The sequence below is a fragment of the Bufo gargarizans genome, chromosome 3 (genome assembly GCF_014858855.1).
Source record: "Bufo gargarizans isolate SCDJY-AF-19 chromosome 3, ASM1485885v1, whole genome shotgun sequence".
Classification (NCBI taxonomy): domain Eukaryota; kingdom Metazoa; phylum Chordata; class Amphibia; order Anura; family Bufonidae; genus Bufo; species Bufo gargarizans.
This window is the reverse complement of record NC_058082.1, coordinates 18,245,719-18,269,322: the sequence shown is the minus strand read 5'-3', so window position 1 is coordinate 18,269,322 and position 23,604 is coordinate 18,245,719. Positions and strand designations below refer to the sequence as shown.

The window sequence follows — 23,604 nt, the reverse complement described above, 5'->3', positions numbered from 1 at the left end:
GTAAGAGAAGATCTTTCTGATTATAGAGAAGAGACCAGGTTTTAGGGTCACCTAGACTCCCCCCTCATTTAATCATCACATATACACAGTGACTGACATTGTCTATATTTCCTACAGATGGATCCAGTCAGAGAAATCCACCAGAGAGATGTCCTAGTCCTCTATATTCCCAGGACTGTCCAGAGGAGAAGCAGAATGTCTTACTGTATGATCTGGTAGGTTAAGCTGAGATTCCTGTAGCCTTATCTAGAATGTGCAGGTCATGTCTGGGGGCCACAGTCGTCTATGATACATCTGTACATACATACCAGTTTTCTCAAAAGTGATGAAACATGCTTATAAAATGGAAATGGTATGATGGACGGTGATAAAATTTTAGATACAAATTGTTAGGCTATGTGGAGGCCATCTTGAATGACGCCATCTTGGATTCAGCTTCAGTTTTTCCCATGAGAAGGTAGATTGCCAGCTGTCAAATTCAAAGAAACAGGTTGTTACCAATAAACCAAAAACTAGACCAAAAACCACTACCAGTGTCACAACAGCAACAACTATTAATATGGCATACTTACAAAATTCAAGCATGACAACCTTCTTTCACTGGAGATGAGGATGACTGCAACACATTCTACTTGGGATGACACCATACTTGACACCTGTACGAGAAACATAACTGTTTTAACATGGGATTGAATAAACTTACATTAACATGAAGGACACTGTTGGATTTCTGGTGTAATTCTCTAGCAGTTTGACGTGTCACACAACTGCCTTACATTTAAGTTGAATCCAAGATGGTGGGATTCAAGTTGGCCACCATGTTGGAGAAATGGCCTAATAGATTATCCCCTACAGCTGCATTCTTTATGGGTGTTTCTTTTCTTTTGAGACCTCACCACAAGACAAGAATGACTTCATTCTGGCTGAAGGAATGAACTTTCAGTCTCCAGTAATGATGAAAGGCTTCTTTGCAGTAAAAGCTGTGATGTTGCTGAATAATGTAAGAACTGGCGTTGATGAACACAGTGTCCACTCCAAGATCAGCTTCGATCACTTCCTGCAGCAAAATAACAGAAAGATCTCATCTGGGGGTTTGACCTCCTGGATATAGGATAAACTAGGGTTCCTTTTCTTGTTTCTCATGTCCTTCATGTGTGATCCTTGCAGGAAAGTGATGGAAGTGGAAGGACGAGTGGCCTGGAGAACCCCACATCAGTGACTGGTAAGAGCCTTTCATAAATCCTGGGTTTTCTTCAGCCCTTATACATTGCATGCTGAGTTTACAGGAAACTTTCTCCCTCCTCAGATGGAGGGGATGTATATGGAGTAGATCCCGGCTGATCTTTCCAGAGTTCCTCGTCCAGTGAGTTGGATCAGTGATGTCCACATGTTGTTTAACTATAAGGCTCAGAGGAATATTATTTTATATTTTCTCTTCGCGGCCATTTCAGGCTGGAGATATATGGACTGTACATGTCTTTATGGGGTAACTGATAGGAAGTCAAGAAAAATGTCTTCCTCAAATACATGTCATATCTCTTAATTTTTCTAAAGTATTCAATGTTGTGCTGCATAAAAACTTAGTACATAATATATTAATCTTGGACTGGGGAAATGTGTATATGTGGGTAGGTACCTGTCTCCCTGATAGAAAACAGGGGGTGGTTATGAACAGTACATTCTCAGATTACATCAATGGGATCAGTACTGGAGGGACCACTGTCACTAGTGGGGTACCACAGGGGTCAGTACTGCAGGGACCACTGTCACTAGTGGGGTACCACAAGGGTCAGTATTTGAGGGGTCACTGTGACTAGTGGGGTACCACAAGGGTCAGTATTGGAGGGGTCACTGTTACTAGTGGGGTGCCACAAGGGTCAGTACTGGAGGGACCACTGTCACTATTGGGGTACCACAAGGGTCAGTACTGGAGGGGGTCACCGTCACTAGTGGGATACCACAGGGGTCAGTATTAGAGGGGCCATCGTCACTAGTGGGGTACCACAAGGGTCAGTACTGGAGGGATCACTGTCACTATTGGGATACCACAAGGGTCAATATTGGAGGGGTCACTGTCACTAGTGGGGTGCCACAAGGGTCTGTACTGGAGGGGTCACTGTCACTAGTGGGGTGCCACAAGAGTCAGTATTGGAGGGGTCACTGTCACTAGTGGGGTGACACAAGGGTCCGTACTGGAGGGGTCACTGTCACTAGTGGGGTGCCACAAGGGTCAGTACTGGAGGGGTCACTGTCACTAGTGGGGTGCCACAAGGGTCAGTACTGGAGGGGTCACTAGTGGGGTGCCACAAGGGTCAGTATTGGAGGGGTCACTATCACTAGTGGGGTGACACAAGGGTCAGTATTGGAGGGGTCACTGTCACTAGTGGGGTGCCACAAGGGTCAGTACTGGAGGGGTCACTGTCACTAGTGGGGTACCACAACGGTCAGTACTGGAGGGGTCACTGTCACTAGTGGGGTGCCACAAGGGTCAGTATTGGAGGGGTCACTGTCACTAGTGGGGTACCACAGGGGTCAGTATTGGAGGGGTCACTAGTGGGGTACCACAGGGGTCAGTATTGGACCCTATTTTTTTCAATATATTTATTCGTGCTCTTGCAGTGGGATTGCACAGTAAAATTGACAGATTTGCAGATTATACTAAACTGCATAAAGTAACACAAAAGCAGACAGTATAACGTTAGCTTGGAGGCTCGGGCAGAGAAGCAGCAAATAAGGTTTAACACTGATAAAAGTAAACCTACGCCCAAAGGAAGTGAAAATTCATGTCACCAGTACATACCTCTTGTCACCATGCCAAACAGGAAAACACTGGGCAAAGCGGACATGGAAAAGTGCCTGCAATAGAAAGTTCTATGTAAGTACTAGACACTAGGGCTGCCAGGAGATGCACACTTCTCGAGTGGAGCAGTGGACAATAGGAAAATGATTCCAGACGTTCTTTTATCATTAAAAGGTCTCCCATACATCACATTTCAGGGCACAAATAGACCCGTTGTCAAGTATCAGAGACAATACAGTACTGATATAAAACAGAGTACACCGAATTATATACAACCTGTGGGCAGGGAGAGCTTTCAGCGATACATCTGACCAACATATAAAATATGAACGTACCGTTCAGCTGTAGACTTGAAGAATTTGAGTAATTGAAGTAACCTTTACTTTGATGGCACGCGACTAACAGTTAGGACCCCCTTCTAAACTCCTACTACGTGTTCACACGACAATTGGAAGAAAGAGTCCTTGAAAATTCAAAATATGAAGCATAGATTCAAACCAGCGGGGTGCAGTCGTGCACAGAGGTGGACTGTTTCGATTCACAGCCTCGCATTCTGTGTTGACCGTTGATGAGGAGTCCTCACAAGGCATAAAGGTAATCCTATCAATGGAAGCATTCCCACTGCCCGAAACTAACTGGGCACATTTGTCCTCCCGGGAGGCAGCACCATATTCAATGTTGTCTCGCAAACCAGCTGAGCTCATGCATCCTGATCGGAGCCATATTAGGGTCCATTCACACGTCCGTTGTTTCTTTCCTGATCTGTTCCCTTTTTTGCGGAACAGATCTGGACCAGTTCTGAATAAAAGGTTGGCAAACTTTCAACAGCTAAAGTTGGATTATAAAAAAATATTTCACATTTATGTTTAATTAAAAGGCTTTGGCCTTCAGAATGAAAAGGGGACATCACTTTTGCTTGGCTCGAATGAGCAAGGACTATATTTAAAAGAAAAATCTGCTGTTATTAAGATATTAATTGAATGGGAGAATAATTAAAATAAAGGTTCACAGGGATACTAATAGACATTTCACTTCTATTAATTACTCCAAAAATCACTATCAATGGGAAGCAAGATAAGTATTTCAGGAAAAGAATTATACATACACATAAAAACCTAGAACTATGTACAGTCGTGGCCAAAAGTTTTGAGAATTACATAAATATTGGAAATTGGAAAAGTTGCTGCTTAAGTTTTTATAATAGCAATTTGCATCTACTCCAGAATGTTATGAAGAGGGATCAGATGAATTGCATAGTCCTTCTTTGCCATGAAAATTAACTTAATCCCCCAAAAAACTTTCCACTGCATTTCATTGCTGTCATTAAAGGACCTGCTGAGATCATTTCAGTAATCGTCTTGTTAACTCAGGTGAGAATGTTGATGAGCACAAGGCTGGAGATCATTATGTCAGGCTGATTGGGTTAAAATGGCAGACTTGACCTGTTAAAAGGAGGGTGATGCTTGAAATCATTGTTCTTCCATTGTTAACCATGGTGACCTGCAAAGAAACACGTGCAGCCATCATTGCGTTGCATAAAAATGGCTTCACAGGCAAGGATATTGTGGCTACTAAGATTGTACCTCAATTAACAATTTATAGGATTATAAAGAACTTCAAGGAAAGAGGTTCAATTCTTGTTAAGAAGGCTTCAGGGCGTCCAAGAAAGTCCAGCAAGCGCCAGGATCGTCTCCTAAAGAGGATTCAGCTGCGGGGTCGGAGTGCCACCAGTGCAGAGCTTGCTCAGGAATGGCAGCAGGCAGGTGTGAGCGCATCTGCACGCACAGTAAAGCCAAGACTTTTGGAAGATGGCCTGGTGTCAAGAAGGGCAGCAAAGAAGCCACTTCTCCACAAAAAAACATCAGGGACAGATTGATCTCCTGCAGAAAATATGGTGAATGGACGGCTGAGGACTGGGGCAAAGTCATATTCTCCGATGAAGCCTCTTTCCGATTGTTTGGGGCATCAGGAAAAAGGCTTGTCCGGAGAAGAAAAGGTGAGCGCTGCCATCAGTCCTGTGTCATGCCAACAGTAAAGCATCCTGAGACCATTCATGTGTGGGGTTGCTTCTCATCCAAGGGAGTGGGCTCACTCACAATTTTGCCCAAAAACACAGCCATGAATAAAGAATGGAACCAAAACACCCTCCAACAGCAACTTCTTCCAACAATCCAACAACAGTTTGGTGAAGAACAATGCATTTTCCAGCACGATGGAGCACCGTGCCATAAGGCAAAAGTGATAACTAAGTGCCTCGGGGACCAAAACGTTGACATTTTGGGTCCATGGCCTGGAAACTCCCCAGATCTTAATCCCATTGAGAACTTGTGGTCAATCCTCAAGAGGCGGGTGGACAAAACTCCAAGAAGTGATTATGAAAGAATGGGTTGCTATCAGTCAGGAATTGGCCCAGAAGTTGATTGAGAGCATACGCAGTCGAATTGCAGAGGTCCTAAAAAAGAAGGACCAACACTGCAAATACTGACTCTTTGCATAAATGTCATGTAATTGTCGATAAAAGCCTTTGAAACGTATGAAGTGCCTGTAATTATATTTCACTACATCACAGAAACAACTGAAACAAAGATCTAAAAGCAGTTTAGCAGCAAACTTTGTGAAAACTAATATTTGTGTCATTATCAAAACTTTTGCCCACGACTGTACACTCATTGACAAATAAATTAAAATAACGTACCCCAATAGAAGTGTCAGATTTCTGCAAAGCTTGGCATGCAGTTGTCTCAGACAGATACTTTTGGGTAGTGTACCTCTTGGTGAGAGGCTGTTGACTGCTACACATGGCTCTACAACATACTTGAAGACATTTTGCCCAGTTGACAGACTTTGAGATAAGGGCACCTTACTGGGCTGACAGAATCAGGATGGTCATGTCGATGAATTGCACGTCATCTAGGCCGTTCTGACCTAGCTGTTAGGAAGTGTTGGAGTAGTGGTTACGTGAGGGCACACACGGTGAACAGGTTCCGGACGGTGCAGACAGACACAAGTAGAGAGGATCATTTGATCCGCTGAAAAGCATGAGCATCTCCCACAGTTTTGTTTTCCACCATCCAGACACAAGCAGCCATTTCATTACAATCCCCCTGTTTCTGCCCTGACTATTTCCAGGAACTTAACAGAACATTTGCTGTCTTGGTGCCCATTACATGTCCTGCCATTGACAGCCAGCCACCATCACATTTATTTTTAGTGGTGTGATGAACAAGAGACCTGGACTGCCAAGGACTGGAACCTTATCGTGTTTAGTGACAAAGCCAGGTTCTGTTTGGAATATGATGACAGTTAGGAATCAAATATGGAGGCAAGAACTTTAATCCTGCCTTTGCTGCTGAGCGACACAATGCCCCAATGGTGTAATGATCTGAGGAGCCATCACACACAACAGCTGGTCATCCCTAATAGTGATACGTGGGACACTAACAGCTCAGCGATATGCGCAGGACATCTTATGCCAGGGCTTGCAGCTGGCATTTTCTAGTAGGATTTCCCAGAAATTTCTCCACCAAATTACAACACTTCTTCGGCCTGCCAGGTCACCAGATTTATCGCCAAATAAAGCAGTTATGGGAACATCTGGAAGGGTCCTCCAATAAACTTCTCCTTTCGCTCTGGTATTGTAATCACTTACATACAGTACAGACCAAAAGTTTGGACACACCTTCTCATTCAAAGAGTTTTCTTTATTTTTATGACTATGAAAATTGTAGATTCACACTGAAGGCATCAAAACTATGAATTAACACATGTGGAATTATATACATAACAAAAAAGTGTGAAACAACTGAAAATATGTCATATTCTAGGTTCTTCAAAGTAGCCACCTTTTGCTTTGATTACTGCTTTGCACACTCTTGGCATTCTCTTGATGAGCTTCAAGAGGTAGTCACCTGAAATGATTTTCACTTCACAGGTGTGCCCTGTCAGTTTTTATAAGTGGGATTTCTTGCCTTATAAATGGGGTTGGGACCATCAGTTTCCTTGTGGAGAAGTCAGGTGGATACACAGCTGATAGTCCTACTGAATAGACTGTTAGAATTTGTGTTATGGCAAGAAAAAAGCAGCTAAGTAAAGAAAAACGAGTGGCCATCATTACTTTAAGAAATGAAGGTCAGTCAGTACGAAAAATTGGGAAAACTTTGAAAGTGTCCCCAAGTGCAGTCACAAAAACCATCAAGCGCTACAAAGAAACTGGCTCACATGCGGACCGCCCCAGGAAAGGAAGACCAAGAGTCACCTCTGCTGCGGAGGATAAGTTCATCCGAGTCACCAGCCTCAGAAATCGCAGGTTAACAGCAGCTCAGATTAGAGACCAGGTCAATGCCACACAGAGTTCTAGCAGCAGACACATCTCTAGAACAACTGTTAAGAGGAGACTGTGTGAATCAGGCCTTCATGGTAGAAGATCTGCTAGGAAACCAAGTCTAAGGACAGGCAACAAGCAGAAGAGACTTGTTTGGGCTAAAGAACACAAGGAATGGACATTAGACCAGTGGAAATCTGTGCTTTGGTCTGATGAGTCCAAATTTGAGATCTTTGGTTCCAACCACCGTGTCTTTGTGCGATGCAGAAAAGGTGAACGGATGGACTCTACATGCCTGGTTCCCACCGTGAAGCATGGAGGAGGAGGTGTGATGGTGTGGGGGTGCTTTGCTGGTGACACGGTTGGGGATTTTTTTCAAAATTGAAGGCATACTGAACCAGCATGGCTACCACAGCATCTTGCAGCGGCATGCTATTCCATCCGGTTTGCGTTTAGTTTGACCATCATTTATTTTTCAACAGGACAATGACCCCAAACACACCTCCAGGCTGTGTAAGGGCTATTTGACCATGAAGGACAGTGATAGGGTGCTGCGCCAGATGACCTGGCCTCCACAGTCACCGGACCTGAACCCAATCGAGATGGTTTGGGGTGAGCTGGACCGCAGAGTGAAGGCAAAAGGGCCAACAAGTGCTGAGCATCTCTGGGAACTCCTTCAAGACTGTCGGAAGACCATTTCAGGTGACTACCTCGTGAAGCTCATCAAGAGAATGCCAAGAGTGTGCAAAGCAGTAATCAAAGCAAAAGGTGGCTACTTTGAAGAACCTAGAATATGACATATTTTCCGTTGTTTCACACTTTTTTGTTATGTATATAATTCCACATGTGATAATTCATAGTTTTGATGCCTTCAGTGTGAATCTACAATTTTCATAGTCATGAAAATAAAGAAAACTCTTTGAATGAGAAGGTGTGTCCAAACTTTTGGTCTGTACTGTATATCATCATTACATTCACACATAGAAAGTTTTAATCAAACAACTCCTTGGTGCACCAGGGGCCAATGTAGATATCAGTGTAGGCTCACAGACTGCTGGATGCTGCGTTGGGCTCATCATAAATTAAGTGCAGCGTGCCTGGTTATCATAAACTGGCATAAACAGTGGGTCTATGATAAATCTGGTCCCTAGTGTCTAGTACACACGTAGGACGTTCTACTGCTGTTATTACTCTCTTCTACCCCATTGGCATCTACCTTTATGACTATAAGTCAGCATTAATGGCAACCTTTAAAAGATAACCTTCCTAATCTCTGCTTGTCATATTGTTATGTCTGATTTTCTTGTGCATTAATTGATGGAAAATACATTTTAGTTCACCATAAACTGTGGCAACCAGTGTCAGGCAGTTGCCAAGGCCACTTGTGCACAAGAAGGATATAGCAGAGCTATAGAGGGAGTTCAAAGGTGGGGAAATAAAGAAATAAATGGAATGAGTGGACTAAAGTACCCAGAAAGATCAAATTGTGGGTTATTTAGTTTAGAATAAAATGACTTCTGAAGGGAGATGTAATAAGTATAGCACATAAAATGCCTTTATGGAGCTTGCTTTGTCCACTGGGGCACAGTCATACTGGAACAGAAAAGGACCTTCCCCAAACTGCTCCCACAAAGCTGGATCCATACAACTGTCCACAATGTCTTGATATGCTGAAGGACTCAGACATAGAAACATAGAATGTGTCGGCAGATAAGAACCATTTGGCCCATCTAGTCTGCCCAATATACTGAATAATAGAAACATAGAATGTGTCGGCAGATAAGACGCTCTATTCATTTCCACGTGTGTTCTGGAGATAGCGGAGCGCTGTATTCGACTATCTCCGGAACTCCCATAGAAATTAATTGAGCAGCCATGCACATGCCCCTGTTCTCGTGGAGTGATAACTTAATGTAAACTGAATACCCTTTATGATTTCTCAATTAAGACGCTAAGGCCGACCCCTGAAAACCCTACATACCATTACACGTCCTTCACCAGACTTTACAGCTGACACAATGCCATCAGGCAGTTAGTGTTCTCCTGGCATTCACCAGACTCATCCATCAGATAGAGAAGAGTGATTGGCCACTCCACAGAAGATGTTTCCACTGCTCCAGAGTCCACGGGTGGCGTACTTTACACTAATCCATTTGACGCTTGGTGATGTAAGGTTTGCATGCAGAAGCTCCTGGCACAGAACAATTGTTGTGTTGATGTTAATAGCAGAGGAGTTTTGGATTCTGCCGTTATGGTGTCAGCAGGACATTGGTGACTTTTATGCACTATGCTTCTCAGCACTCGTTGAGGTATCTTGCACATTGTATAGATTTATCACATAGAAATCTTTTGCTTCTGAAAAAGTTTTTTCTTTTCCAGGTGAAGACAGTCCAAGAGGGTCCCATGAATATATCACTTCATCTCCTTGTTATGAAGTAGAAGATAATCAATCTAATCTTCCCACACATGAGAAAATTCCCAGAGATGAAAGGCCATTTTCATGCTCAGAATGTGGAAACTCTTTCAGAAGTCACTCAGATCTTGTGAGACACAAAAGATTTCACACAGGCGAGAAGCCATTTTCTTGTCCTGAATGTGGGAAATGTTATACCCGGAAATCAACTCTTGTAAAACATCAGCTAACTCACACAGGAGAGAAGCCATTTTCATGTCATCAATGTGGAAGGCGTTATACCCGGAAATCTACTCTTGTGAAACATCAGCTAACTCACACAGGAGAGAAGCCATTTTCATGTACTCAATGCGGGAAATGTTTTACCTATAAATCAGCTCTTGTTAAACATCAGAGAATTCACACCGGGGAGAAGCCATTTTCATGTCCTGAATGTGGAAAATGTTTTGCCTTTAAATCAGCTCTTGCTAAACATGAGAGAATTCACACAGGGGAGAAGCCTTTTCCATGTGCCAAATGTGTGAAAAATTTTATGCACAAATCAAATCTTGAGAGACAACACAAAAGTCACACAGAGGAGAAGCAATTTTCATGTCCTCAATGTGGGAAATGTTTTACCCAGAAATCAGCTCTTGTGGAACATCAAAGAAGTCACACAGGGGAGAGACCGTTTTCATGTTCAGAGTTTGCAGAGTGCTTTACCTATAAAAATGTACACACAGAACAGTCGAGCGTTCACACAGAGGAGAAGCCATATTTTTGCTCAGATTGCGGGAAATGTTTTAGCCAGATAATACATCTTGTAAGACATCAGAGAATTCACACAGAGGAGAAAACCTGTTAATGTTCAGATTGTAGGAATGCGGTAGGTGTGGAGCTCCATTGTAGGACCTGTTGCTTCAGGATGTCTTCTGCTGTAAAACAAACTTCTTGCTATGATACGGAAAACCATTACTGCTTAACATAGAGATATTAGATAAGATCTCAGTGATGGTTATTGTGTGTTAAAGGCCAGAATCATCATCGATGACTGTCCCTGGAACAGAAAACTCTAGTAAGTGGAGTTACAGAGGTTCATGTTGGAACAATGAGAATGATTTTCCACGGTAAACTGTTACCAGTATTTATATCAGAAATATCAGTATCCAGAACTATGTGACCCCTGTTATCAAGTATGTTTCGTAACGATTCGGATAGGACTACTCCACGACTTGTTTCGCTGCAGCCCAGATGACCATGTAGCGCTGACGATTTGTAAGTAATAAAATTAATTGGGTTTACATTGTAACCTTCACGTTACTGCGATCTGACACTTGCAAAAAACCAACACTGCTGTATGTTTTGCAATTCTCTGGCTGTGGTCATAACTTGTGGGGCGCAAAGCGAGCTCATTCACTTCCATTATGTTGCGAGGCTGCTCCCTTACAAGCAATTTTAGTATTTTTTTTCTCCTTTAATGTAGACATAGCGGTAGGTTTTCTTGCATGAACCATTCACTTTAGTTCTGGAAACTGAAAATTCTAAACTTTTACATCAGCAGTAATAAGTCAGAGCAACAGGACTTGTATTATTATTTTTTTAAAGACTTAGTCATCCAACTGACTTTTTCTCTTAAGAAATAAGAAAGCAATTCTAGCTGAGGAGGTCCGTCGGATGACTAGCGAAATGTCTTCAAGAAAAAAAGAAATATAAGCCCTGTTTCTGTGACTTATTACTGATATACCATGACCTTAATGAATAAGAACATTCACAGGCAAAAATGTTACACATCTGTTTTACCGTGTCACTGGAATACCATCAATCCAAAGTGACAATCATGTGGAAAGATGTAATGGGGTAACGGGTCAATCAGCGGACCTGAGAAAAAATGTGAATGGGGGCAAAAATGTTTTTTAGAATTATATCCAATGTAATTGATATTTAAGGTTAACGTGTATGTGTAACAGTGGTTGAGGACCAACTGTGTTACCCAAAAATTTTGCTAAGGACATTATCCACATGCCCCCAGTCTTCACTCTACCACCACTATACAGGCATGTTGCCTCCGGTGCAAGGAACCACCAGATTGGTTCATCTTACAGTAGTCTCTGTTCAGTGACAACCGACCGAGGCAGGTCAAGATACATCGGTGCGTGGCACCAAGGGGACAAGCAAAATCATAGTCAATGGACAAGCCGAGGTCAAGGCAGTCAGGCACAGAAGGTCAGTTGGTCAAATACCTTCTCATTGACTAACAAGCTAGAGGGAATATTATTGCTGACACGTTTCCATAGGCTGACTGCCTGCGCTCTCGCGTACTGGCTGCAGACCTCTGTAGGTGTGTGTGTGTGAACAGTTCTCTGTGACTTTTATGCTCTCTGTGTTTGTTCATGTATGGGTTAATGTTCCCCTGGTGTGTCTGACCATCAGGTCCTCAGATGTCCTAATCACTCTGCTATTTAGACTTGTGAGCTGATGCCCGAGAGATCATTCTGTTTTCTGTCTCCAGGAAAGCTGTGTGCAGGGTGCTTGCTGTCCTGACCAGAGTGTTTGTGACTTGTGTGGTCAGCCCGATTGTTCATCGATGTCTGACATGTCTTATTATGTTTATTCTGTGAACGCCATTCTCCGTGACTGTATCCTGATCAGCATGGGCTCCAGTTTATGCCTTGATCCTGATTCTGTGTCTTTGATCTGGATTTCTTGTGATCTTGATTCGCGTCTGTTTGGCACACTTGGGTTCCGGATGTGTGAACAGGTCCCTACAGTTATATCTGCGGGTTCTTGAACTAGATCCCTGCACTTAGCCAGCATAGGGACTGTGTGAACAGGTCCCTACAGTTGTATCTGCAGGTTCTTGGACTAGATCCCTGCACTTAGCTAGCATAGGGACTGTGTGAACAGGTCCCTACAGTTATATCTGCGGGTTCTTGGACTAGATCCCTGCACTTAGCTAGCATAGGGACTGTGTGAACAGGTCCCTACAGTTATATCTGCAGGTTCTTGGACTTGGTCCCTGCACTTAGCCGGCATAGGGGCTGTTGTTTAGAAAAGATCGTCCAAGCAGGTAGGGATAGTGGTCAGGTGAGACTAGGTCTGCACTGTTCCCCATGTTCAGTTTGTTTTGTTCTGATGTTTAATAAAGCGCTTCATTTGTCTACTCTATGTCCTGAAGTCTTGTCTGTCAACGCTTGGGATATGTTCAGTGGTCCTAACCCCTGAACATGAAATGTGACTTAAATAATTCATTTCCAGGAGACAAAGTAAGACACGACTGCTGACTCTTTTAAAACCTACAGATAGGACAGCAGCCAGGAAGTGAGAAGTCAGGTCAGTCTCGCATAGAGCAGGGAGAACTCTGCCAGGCAGGAGGGAGAAGCCAGCAGACACAGATCACTGTGCCCACTAGTACCACAGTACCTTCCCCCTTATACCTCCTCTTCTTTGGTCCAGACTGTATTAAAAACATCTTCTAAGAAGGGCTAAAGCCTTGATGTTCTCAGTGGGTTCCTAAGAACTCTCTTTAGGACCAAATCCCTTCCAGTCCACCAAGTAGAAAGTTCTTCCAACCTTCTTAACACCAAGGATACCTTTTACCTCAAGTTAATCCTCTGGACTAATTGAAATGGGTGCAGAGACTGAAAATCTGCAAAAGCGGTCGACGAGGTGGAAACATGGAAGTAATTGGGAATACATAGAGAATAGGGAAGGTGTAATTTTTAGCAGGCTAGGTTCATCTAGTATAAAACTTCAAAAGGACCCAGGAAGCGGAGTGCAAACTTACAACTGGGTATGTTAAGCCAGATGTTTTTGGAGGACAACCTACAATTTGTCACGAGAGAAGAAGGGCAGTGGTGGTCTGCATTTCCAGTGTGCAGATCTCTTAATGTAAACAGTGGCCTGGATCAGGGAAGATTTAGTCACTTGTCAGATCTGGACAGAATCTGTGAGGCTAGATTCTGCAGCCGGTACCTCAGAGGAAACTGGGATAGGAAGAATTCATGGCTGTAATCCATGCACCATGAAAAATGCTGACCTGTCAATTGGCTCCCCTGAATCATTGTTATACGAGAACTTGTCCCAGGAAAACAAAGACACCTAATCATCGTGACGAGAAGAAATTAAATGACGCTGGTAATTCTCCAGTACCTGATTAATTTATCCTACCATCCCATTGGGCTGAGGGCAGTATGCTGAAAAGAAGTCCAACCTGAAATACAGCAACCTACAAAGAGACTTCCAGAACTTAGACATAAACTGAACTTCTCAATTAAAAACAATGTGTTGAGGCGAATCATGCAGATGGAAGATGTGCTTGATGAACAGATTGCTATGATGATTAGAGGAAGGCTGGAATGAGTAACACAATGAACCATTTGAAACAACAATCTACAGCAACCCAGATCACTGTATATCCAGAGGATAGACAGGTTCTTAATAAAGTCTATAGTGATATGTTGTCACGGGGCATCTGGAACAGGCAAAGAGAGAAGTAGTCCTGCAGGCTTATGTCAAGAGAACTTGTTATTTTCACCTGTGATACAGCAGGGCAACATTATGTCCCGCGAAAGTGTACACCACCAATAGTGTCGAGACAGATTCAAGCAAGGATGTGCACTTTCTTGGTCATTTGGAAAAATGTCCTTAACCAAGACAAGAGCTATAGAGGTCATTAGGGCTGGGTCAATGATGTGTTGAGGCTCCACCATCTGACCTGTTGGGTCAAAGGACTGTGATAGGGCATCCGCCATGTTGTTCTTCTCCACAGAACAAAAATGCAGAACAAAGTTGAAGCATGCAAAAAATAAAAAAAACCTCCTGGATTGACAAAGATTCAGCCATTTGGCAATCTGGAGACATGTCAGATTCTTGTGTTCAGTGACTGGCACCCTCTATAAGATGTTTCCACTCCTCCAGAGCAGCTTGCTTGCAGTTTTCAATGGAATAATTACATTCAGCAGAGGTGAAGCACTTGGAGAATAACGCACAAGTAACTGTCTTAGCACAGGAACTCTTCTCCAGCACCCACCTAAAGGACGACTTGTTTGGTGACATCAGGAAGATGCAAGATGAATGCTGGGGAGAAAGCCTATTTAATAGGCTGGAATGAAGTTCTGGCTTCAGGTGTCCATTCATTGGCATTCACTCCCTACTTGGTAAGAGCAGAGATAAGCTAAAAAATGTGGGATAAATTGCCTATAAAATTAGCAACTCCCAAGAACTGCTAGATGGCTATTTGGGCCTGTGGAAAGGGACAGTCAAGAACCGCAGACAAACTTCTTAAGGTCCATCTCCAGTCCATGGCAGGCAATCACATGGCCTAGGAAAGGAACATACAGTACTTTTTTTTAAAAAAGCACTGCTCAAATTCGGCATGGAGCATATTCTCCCAAAACACAACACATACATGCTTCTGATGTGACGGCAAATCAGGGGAGTAGATCAAAATATACCACCAAATAGATGTAGAGCAGATCAGGGAAGAGATCATTTACAAACTTCTGGAAGACAGCTTGGGCCAAAAGTCATGATGAGGTAAGAGCCATCATGGGTGTTAAAACCTGTCTTCCATTCATAGCCTTCATAAATGTGTGTCAGGTTATACCTTCCTCGGAGATGATCTTTAAAGATCCTAACCCCATGGATCCTATGAAAAGGTACAGAAATCAATGGTAGAGGTTATTTTGTTCAGACCTAGATAGTCAGTGCATGGAAGAGGACCATTCTTCTTTTTGACAAAGAAAAAGCTAGCTCCAGCATGGGAGGAGGATATGCAGATCAATCCTCTCTCTAGGTGTGCCTTAATGTAGTCCGACATGGCTTGAGCCTCTGGCAGAGACAACAAAAAATTACAGCCTCATTGGGGAGTAGTTCAATGCAGTAGATCAGTGGGACAATCATATGACCGATTACTTGGCAAAGTCTAGTTCTCCCTCTGGTTGAAAACATCTGCATAACTGGCATAGGATGGAGGCAGTCCCTGGAGGTTTTCGGGACTTGGGGCCTACAGCCAGGCAGAACTGTAGCCACACAGTGTAATTTACATGGAAATCTTCAACTCAGGACCTGCCAGTTGTCCCAATGGATTATGGTGAGGCCACAGTAACGAGGACTAATGGATTCTAGGAGAGAGTAGAATTTAAATTTTCCCCGCTATATGGAGATGCATGGGCACAGTAGCAGAAAGGATAGGTTTTAGGAGAGGTACTCCATTGACAGAAACCACAGCCCCAAGAATTTCTCCAGGTGTGCCATACCAGATCACTAATGCCTGATGCAAGAAGTTATCAGCTGAACCGGTGTTCAGAAAATCCTTTTCAGCAAACAGGACATGACCACAACCTGTGAGTATTCCAGCGGTTGAAGACAAATGGGCATCATTAACTTTCTTCAAAGACTTGGCCCAACCCAATTGATGATTAAAATGGACTCTTTTGGTGATACTGGACCCATTAGGATTGGAATAAAAGAAATACAAACAGTAGAGCTGATGTAATAGGGCCCGAGCTGCACTAAACTCTTTCAATATGTCTGAATTTAGTAATAAGGAGATTTCTAAATGTTAGTAAGTATCTACACCATCTACTAATCTATCTAAACCTGATATCTCCGAGTGTGTGGCACTATCATGACTCTTAGGTAGCATGCCCGCTGTCTCAGTGTTATGTTTGACACTGATCTTTCCTTTACTCCCTATATTCAATCGTTTGCCCATTCATGCCGTCTGCACCTCGAAAACATCTCTAGAATTTTGCCCTTTTTTGCTGTGGAAACAACGAAAACTCTCATTGTTACCCGGATCCATTCTCGTCTCAATTACTGTAGCTCATTATTAATTGCCTCCCCCTCACTAAACTCTCCCCCATCCAATCCAACCTGAATGAAGCAGCTAGGCACGTCTATCTGTGCCAGTCAATACTCCGATGCCTCCGCCCTGTACCTTACTCTGATGCCTCCGCCCTGTACCATACTCTGATGCCTCCGCCCTGTATCAGTCACTACTCCGATGCCTCCGCCCTGTATCAGTCACTACTCCGATGCCTCCGCCCTGTACCAGTCACTACTCCGATGCCTCCGCCCTGTACCAGTCACTACTCCGACGCCTCCGCCCTGTACCAGTCATTGCACTGGTTGCTCATACAGAATTCAAAGTCCTCATTCTCACCCACAGTGCTGCGACCCCTACATCTCCTCCCTCATAGGTCTGCCACCTTGTGTTCTCCATTCTGTCAATGATTTACAAATAACATCCACCATAATCTGTACCTCTCACTCCATCTCCAAGACTTCTTCTGAGCTGCACCAGTTCTCTGGAATGCCCGACCCCAGGCAGTTAGGCTAATTCACAACATCCACGGTTTTAGGCGCTCCCTAAAAACACATTTTTAGGGTGGTCTATCACATCCCCTAATCTAACTCTTCCCCATTCACCCCCTCTTCAACATCATTCTTCTGAACCTGATCTATCATCAATGTCCACCCCACCCTCTGCACTCAGAAGCTCTACAGATTTCGGCTGGCGACAGCTCATGCAGCTTTATATCCCCTATTGAGTTAAGATGGCCGGGCCACTGTACACCCTACCTCTTCATAGACTGTAAGCTCTTGCAGGACCTTCACTCCTCTTGTTCTAAAATAGTTGACTTGTTTGTTGCTATGTAATTTATGAGGTTTGTAGATGAACCCCCTGATTGTAAATAGCTGCGGGATATGTTGGTGCTGTAAAAATAAAGATTATTATGGAAACTATAGGGGGTTGTTAATCTGAATACCTAATAGGATTTGATCATGGATTTCTAATTTAAAGGTGTTGTCCACAACAACAACAAAAATAACAAATCACTCCCTTTTAGGATAGGCCATCAATGCTGTAGTCCCAAGTTTCCTTTTAACTGTTGTTTTAGCAAAAAGCCCATACGCTGCCAACAGGGTAACATTTACAGTCCCGTCAATTGGGATCACAGTGACTGGTTCTAGAAGTGATTTTTCAGTAGCTACTTGAAACATAGATAGCACATGGACAATACGATGGCTCCACACTTTCAGTTTTAGGTAGAGTCTTCTTTGATCCACAAAGATGAAGAGGGGGTGAACCTTACTACATCAGCGCACCCATCTTTTCATACAGGGTCCAAGAGTGATGTCTCAGTCCGAGTTTCCATATAACGAATCCTTACTAGGCTGGGACATTGATGGTATAGTGAGAGATTATCTTCAACCTCCTCAAAAGTTTGAAAGGCTTAAGAGTTCAGTGTAACATGAAGTTTTATTTACAGTAGGGATGGATTCATCTCGTTAGCAGGCCTTCTTCACCTATGAGGGGCTGTCCCCACAGATGAAGAAGCACCCACCTGCCTGTTAATTGACAGGGCTGGACATCTACGTACCTTGGCCCTGACAATCTGGGCAGGGCAGTGAAGCTCAAATCTGGCTTTGGGAGCAGTGACTGCACTTGTGCCACTATCCAGAAGTGTGGCAGCAGCACATGGACAGTTTCTGCTCTAGAATCAATGGGCAGGTGGGCATTCTTCACCTGCGGGGACAGCCCAAGTCCTGCTAATGAGATGTTCCTCCCTAATTTACAGATTTATAAGATGCAACCTTTTGAAATCTAAAAATCCCTCTTAGCTACGAAGGTGCCTTAGGTTTCATGTACACAGCCAAAAAAAGTGGATCGGATGTAGGTCCGTTCATCTCAATGAGGTCACAAAAAGATGCGGACAGCACACGGTGGAAGTCTGTTCCGTGGCCCTGCAATAAATAGACCATGTCCTATTTGTGTCCGTTTTGCGGACAAGTATAGGATTTTTCTCTACATGGAAAATAAATAAAGGCAGCATGCTCACAGATGGGATCCGTGATTTGTGGACCGCTGCAGTATGATGAAAGGCTATGGACACCTTCACGGGCAATGCCTTTTTTATGATAGCATTTTATTCATTTTGGGCTAAAAATTATTTTTTTAATAGATTCTTTATATTTAAAAATATTTAGCCCTTCTGTCACAAAGGATTAACTGTCCAGCTGTGTGACTGGTACTGTCATTTAGTGCTGAACTACTAAGTAAGATAAGAACTGATCTATAATGATTGTATATAAGGGCAGAGATCAGAGAGCAGCTCCCTGCCTGACGGGAAACTGTAAAAATACAGAGCCTGCTACCAGAGAATCTCGAGGCTGTACAGAGAAAGGAGTTCAACATTTTTAATAAAGAAAACTATAGAAAAATAATTATGAGCTCAAAATGAGTACAATGCAACAATAATAAACTGCCCCTGAGGTGTACATAGCCTTTAAGAAAAACAGATGACAGACTGGTGACAAGTACAATGTTTTAGGACAGGTAGCCCATTAGATGACACTGGTTTCAGGAAGGTCCTTCCTTTATCAAACTTTATCTTAGTATATCTTCCACAATGACTTTAAATTGAACGTTAATCATAAATGTTACAAATAAACTTTACCTGAAGGAAATATATCAGAAGATAATACTGGTTAAACCTCAAAACGAAGTAATTTGAATGGGTCCTTCCTACAGTCATCTGTCCTGTAGGCGGGATGTAAAAGAAATCCAAACCTTAGTATAGTGACAGCATTATAATCTGTTGTATCTGACACAAGGAACCACTGACCTGCTGACCAGAGAGGTGAGCGCTGCTGGGAATGCTGGGACATGTTGTCAGGTTCCTATAAGGTGTCAGGTTGTCGCCGCCTATTTCTCTGTGAATGAGTCAGAAAGACACAAGGACGTCATGACTGAGAATCACCAGCCCCTCACGTCACCGGGTAACAGGGGACCTTTCTGATTATAGAGCGGTGATAAAAGGCTTCTTTCCAGTAAAAGCTCTGACGCTGCCGAGTAATCTAAGAGCTGGTGGTGATGAACACGGCGTCCACTCCAAGATCAGCGCCGATCATTTCCTGCAGCAAATAACAGAAACATTTACAGTATGACGATGAGTAAAATATTTGGTTAAAAGATAGGTCCTGTCTGATCACCACTTGGAGATTCTTCTCTTTCAGGACAGATTCAGGACCATTGACGCCGTGCACTCCTGCACTAAGCCAGTCCGGTGTCTCACGGACCGTTTTCCACGGACGTGTGAATGAAGCCTTACCAGGTTTGCATTACGTACCAATAGTTTCTACACGGGGTAATTCCATGTAAGATCTGCCATCAATGTGATTTAGGTGTGGATCCCACTCCTCTCTCCAGAAGGGGACCCCCGAAAGTGAACAGAGCAGCCATGCATCCATCGTTCGTTCTCCACTATGAGTGTTACGAGAATAGCTGGCTCGGCTATTTTCAACCGTCCTATAGCGGTAAATACAATGGTTCGCCACTACGGGACTTCTGAAAATAGCCGAGTGCACTTGCTTGCCTATTTTCAAAACTCCAATAGCGATGAATGGGGAGCGTGCTCTCCCTCCCTTCAGGGGCCTTATTCTGTAGGGCCGGAGGTGGGACCTGCACCTATCTGACACTGTGCTGCTATTTCAGCATGTCCATGCAATAGTGACCTGCTGAGATAGAGATGAGGCTGCGTTCAGATCTCCGGCACATAACTCTAGCAGCCTGTATCGGCAGAGGAACAGAATTTCAGAGTTACCGTGTCCGGCACAGCGATATACCTCCGCACAATACCGGATCTCCATCGACTATTAGGGGATTTGATGCTTTCCAGCAAAAATGCCGGATTTAGGTCAGTAGTATTTGTCTGGTCAAAACCCGGCATTTATACCAGAAAGCTGCTGGATCCCTCTTGGGCCCCATTATAGTCAGCGGGGATGCTGTGGGATCCGGCTACGCCAGATTCGGTGACTTGGTAGTCTGTTCCTCTACTGGAGTTATGTGCTGGAGAAGTGAACCTACCCGTAACTTGCTTCCGTCCATTGGACACTTCCACACATTGAGTCCATATACTTATCTAAGCAAAGATTCAGTCAAAACGCGACGCCTCCGAGGCATCGGCCGAGGAGGAGACCCGGTTACTGGAGCACGTCACAGCCGGGACTTTACGTCGGGCAAAAGCGGATGACACTTTACTCCTCTGATGTCAGAGTTTAAAGGCGGGTTTACACGGTACGATGTAACAGCCGATTGTCGGGAAGGAGGCGTTTCTTCCTGGCAATCGCCTGCTCGTCAGTGGAGGAGACACATTTACAGGCAGCGGGCAGCGGGCTCCTCCACAGTATGAGGACGAGCGGTCACTATTGCCGCTGTTTAGACCACACGATCCTCTGCCCGGGAACGATGATTAGAGTGCCTGCACGAAAGACCGGGTCACCCCCGATCAACAAGCGTTTCACGCTCGGCCCACAGCAGCGCGCTCATGTTCAGAGACACTAGACTGCGCAGCCCAGTATCGAAAAAATAGAAATCCCGGTATCATATCGATACTGGGACAAAATTATCGATTGGGTATCGAAATTTCGATACCCTCAATAACCCTACACCATATAACAACTCCATTCTAGTCAGGTCAGTGGTCAACAGCTAGAATGGAGGGGCTGCATGAAGGACCTCCCTATAACTACCATCTACCAGAAATGACGACCTCCATATTAGGGTTGTCACAATACCAAAATTTTGATTAGATTTCGATACCATAAAAAAGTATTGCAATACTCGATAGCACGCGAAAGAAAAATACCAAAAAAGCGTGTGCATACCGCATTTTATGAACCGTCCGGCCCATAATAGAATAGTCCTATCCCATATATTTTGTGGGGACAAGGTGACTAAAAAATTGCGAATTTTTTTCTGTTAAGGCGTTCACCGCATAGGAGATATTTTTTTATATTTTAATGGTCCAGACTTTTTCAGGCGTGGCGATACCTACAATTTCTATATGTAAAATTGGGAAAGGGAGTGATTTGAACTTTTTACTTTTTTATTTAATAACTATTTCCCCCCTTAGGGGCCAGAACCTGGGACCTTTCATCCCTTGTCCTGTTCACCCTGTGACAGCTCTATTATGGTGAATAGGACTTCACACTGTCCCTGGGCTCTGTGCACACAGCAGCAGGGAGGTTACCATGGCAGCCGGGGCTTCAGCAGCAGGGAGGTTACCATGGCAGCCGGGGCTTCAGCAGCAGGGAGGTTACCATGGCAGCCAGGGCTTCAGCAGCAGGGAGGTTACCATGGCAGCCAGGGCTTCAGCAGCAGGGAGGTTACCATGGCAGCTGGGGCTTCAGCAGCATCCTGGCTGCCATGGTAACCGATCGGAGCCCCAGGATTACACTGCTGGGGCTCCGATCAGAAGCTACTTAGGGTGGGGGTCCTTTGACCACCAATGATTTTAAAAATGAGGAGGAGGGGAGGCCTGTTGGCCACCAATGAATATAATTAATGCCTAAATACAAATGTACGTGGCAGGTGCCGGTAATGACTGGGAACAGCAATCCCGACGAACTCCGTCAATTAGGGGTTAATTGACAGGGTTTGGCGTTCCCAGTCATTGAGGCTGGGTGCCGATGATGTGATGCAACTGGCACCTGCTGCCTATATTTGTATTTAGGGGTTAATTATATTCATTGGTGACACACCCCCCTCCCCCAGGTTTAAATTCATTGGTGACACAGCCCCCCCCCCCCAGTATTATATTTATTGGTGGCGCAGCACCCCCCCCAGTATTATATATTATATTCATTGGTGACACAGCCCCCCCCCCCCCAGTATTATATTTATTGGTGACACAGCGCCGCCCCAGTATTATATTCATTGGTGACACAGCCCCCCCCCCCCCAGTATTATATTTATTGGTGGCACAGCCCCCCCCAGTATTATATTTATTGGTGGCGCAGCCCCTCCCCTTAACCCTTTCATTGGTGGCAGTGGAGGGAGAGGCTCCATCCTTCTCCACTGTGTCGGCTGTTAAAAACCTGGTGCGAGCCATGTTCTCTAAGAGACGCCAGGCTGTGCAGTGCCACTGCCTAGTATCGGAAAACAGCAAATCCTGGTATCGGATCGATCTGGGGACAAAAGTATCGATTGGGTATTGGAAGTATCAATACCCAGTGCAACCCTATTCCATTCCTAGTCTGCAGCAAGACTGGAGGGGCTGTACGGACGACCTCCCAGGCCTCTCATAGTAAACTACCTGCTGAGCCTAAAGGCTCATACACACGGACGTGCGCGCCCCGTGCCTGTACTGTGGCCCGAAAACACTTGAATGGGTCCACAATCCGCACGGCGATATGTAGCGGTGCGGAGGCAAGGAGCAGAAGCCCACGGATAGTGCTTGCCTCTGCAAAAAAAAAAATAGAACACTTTTTTTGTGCGGTGCAGACTGAATGTTACGGATCGCGGACCCATTCAAGTGAACAGATTTGCAAAAGGCGGGCACACGTTTATGTGTATGAGCCCTGACCCTGAGGCACGGCTTCACAGGCAGCCTGTGGTATAAGCCGTCAGACGATCCGTTACAGGTCCCCTAAGGGGGTCTAAAAAAACAAAAACGACAAATCGAAAGTGTAACCCCTTCCTCACCACCAGCATCGCAAACGTATGTCAGAAGAGGGGTCTTTAAAGAGAACGCCCGGTCACAAGCACGGCGGACACCATAGGAGCCAGGCGTCTGCGGTTTTAAATGGCAGACACCCAAGGCTGTCTGTGATCGGCGATAACACTGACTGCAGACATTTAACCCCTCAGATGCTGTGCCTCCCTGTGCAGAGATCGGGGAAGCCAATCGCTTGGGTCCCTCCCCATAGTAAAAATAAACAATAAAATATATCATAGGCGTTCTTCGATAACCCGAACTTAAAACACAAGTTCGCTCAACACTAATCCCAGGGCTCTGATTTATCATCCTGGTGTAAAGGAAAACATTGGGCGGATCCTGCAGCGACCAATCACAGTCCTCCTTTTATTTCCCAAAGGAGCTCTGAAAGATGGAAGGTGGAATCTGATTGGTTGCTATGGGTAACTGAGGCCCGTCTTCCTGTACTCCATGACAAGCTCCTGCAGGTCACTGCCTCTACAAGCGGCCATTACCACAGCTCCCTGTGCTGCCTCCTCCCGCGCCAGCTCCACGCCCGCGTGACTGCAGCATCATGACACGTGACCTTTTGACGTTTTGCTATTTA

General features: G+C 44.5%; 1 protein-coding gene and 1 long non-coding RNA gene across 6 annotated transcripts in view; one reads left to right on the top strand and one right to left on the bottom strand.

Annotated features, from left to right (window-relative positions):
- LOC122931070 (zinc finger protein 773-like) overlaps positions 1 to 23,604 on the top strand; it is a 426,553-nt gene that overhangs the window by 31,147 nt on the left and 371,802 nt on the right. For 2 of the 4 annotated variants that reach the window (XM_044284981.1, XM_044284984.1), the window contains 3 exons: positions 118 to 215; positions 1,168 to 1,222; positions 9,501 to 17,085. In XM_044284981.1, coding sequence (XP_044140916.1) covers positions 118 to 215; positions 1,168 to 1,222; positions 9,501 to 10,378 — 1,031 coding nt within the window. In that variant the 3' untranslated portion in view covers positions 10,379 to 17,085. Of the gene's footprint in view, positions 1 to 117; positions 216 to 1,167; positions 1,223 to 1,306; positions 1,380 to 9,500; positions 17,086 to 23,604 lie in introns of those variants that run through there. The other 2 variants (XM_044284986.1, XM_044284983.1) reach the window with 2 other exon arrangements.
- Positions 19 to 23,596, bottom strand: LOC122931087. Of its 2 annotated transcripts, XR_006388208.1 has the most exons (7): positions 23,513 to 23,596; positions 19,146 to 19,434; positions 18,978 to 19,060; positions 2,801 to 2,856; positions 897 to 1,057; positions 573 to 656; positions 19 to 469 (listed from the first exon to the last, which is right to left on the bottom strand). It is a non-coding gene; the product is annotated as an uncharacterized LOC122931087 (long non-coding RNA). The 2 variants fall into 2 exon arrangements; XR_006388209.1 differs by lacking the exon at positions 897 to 1,057.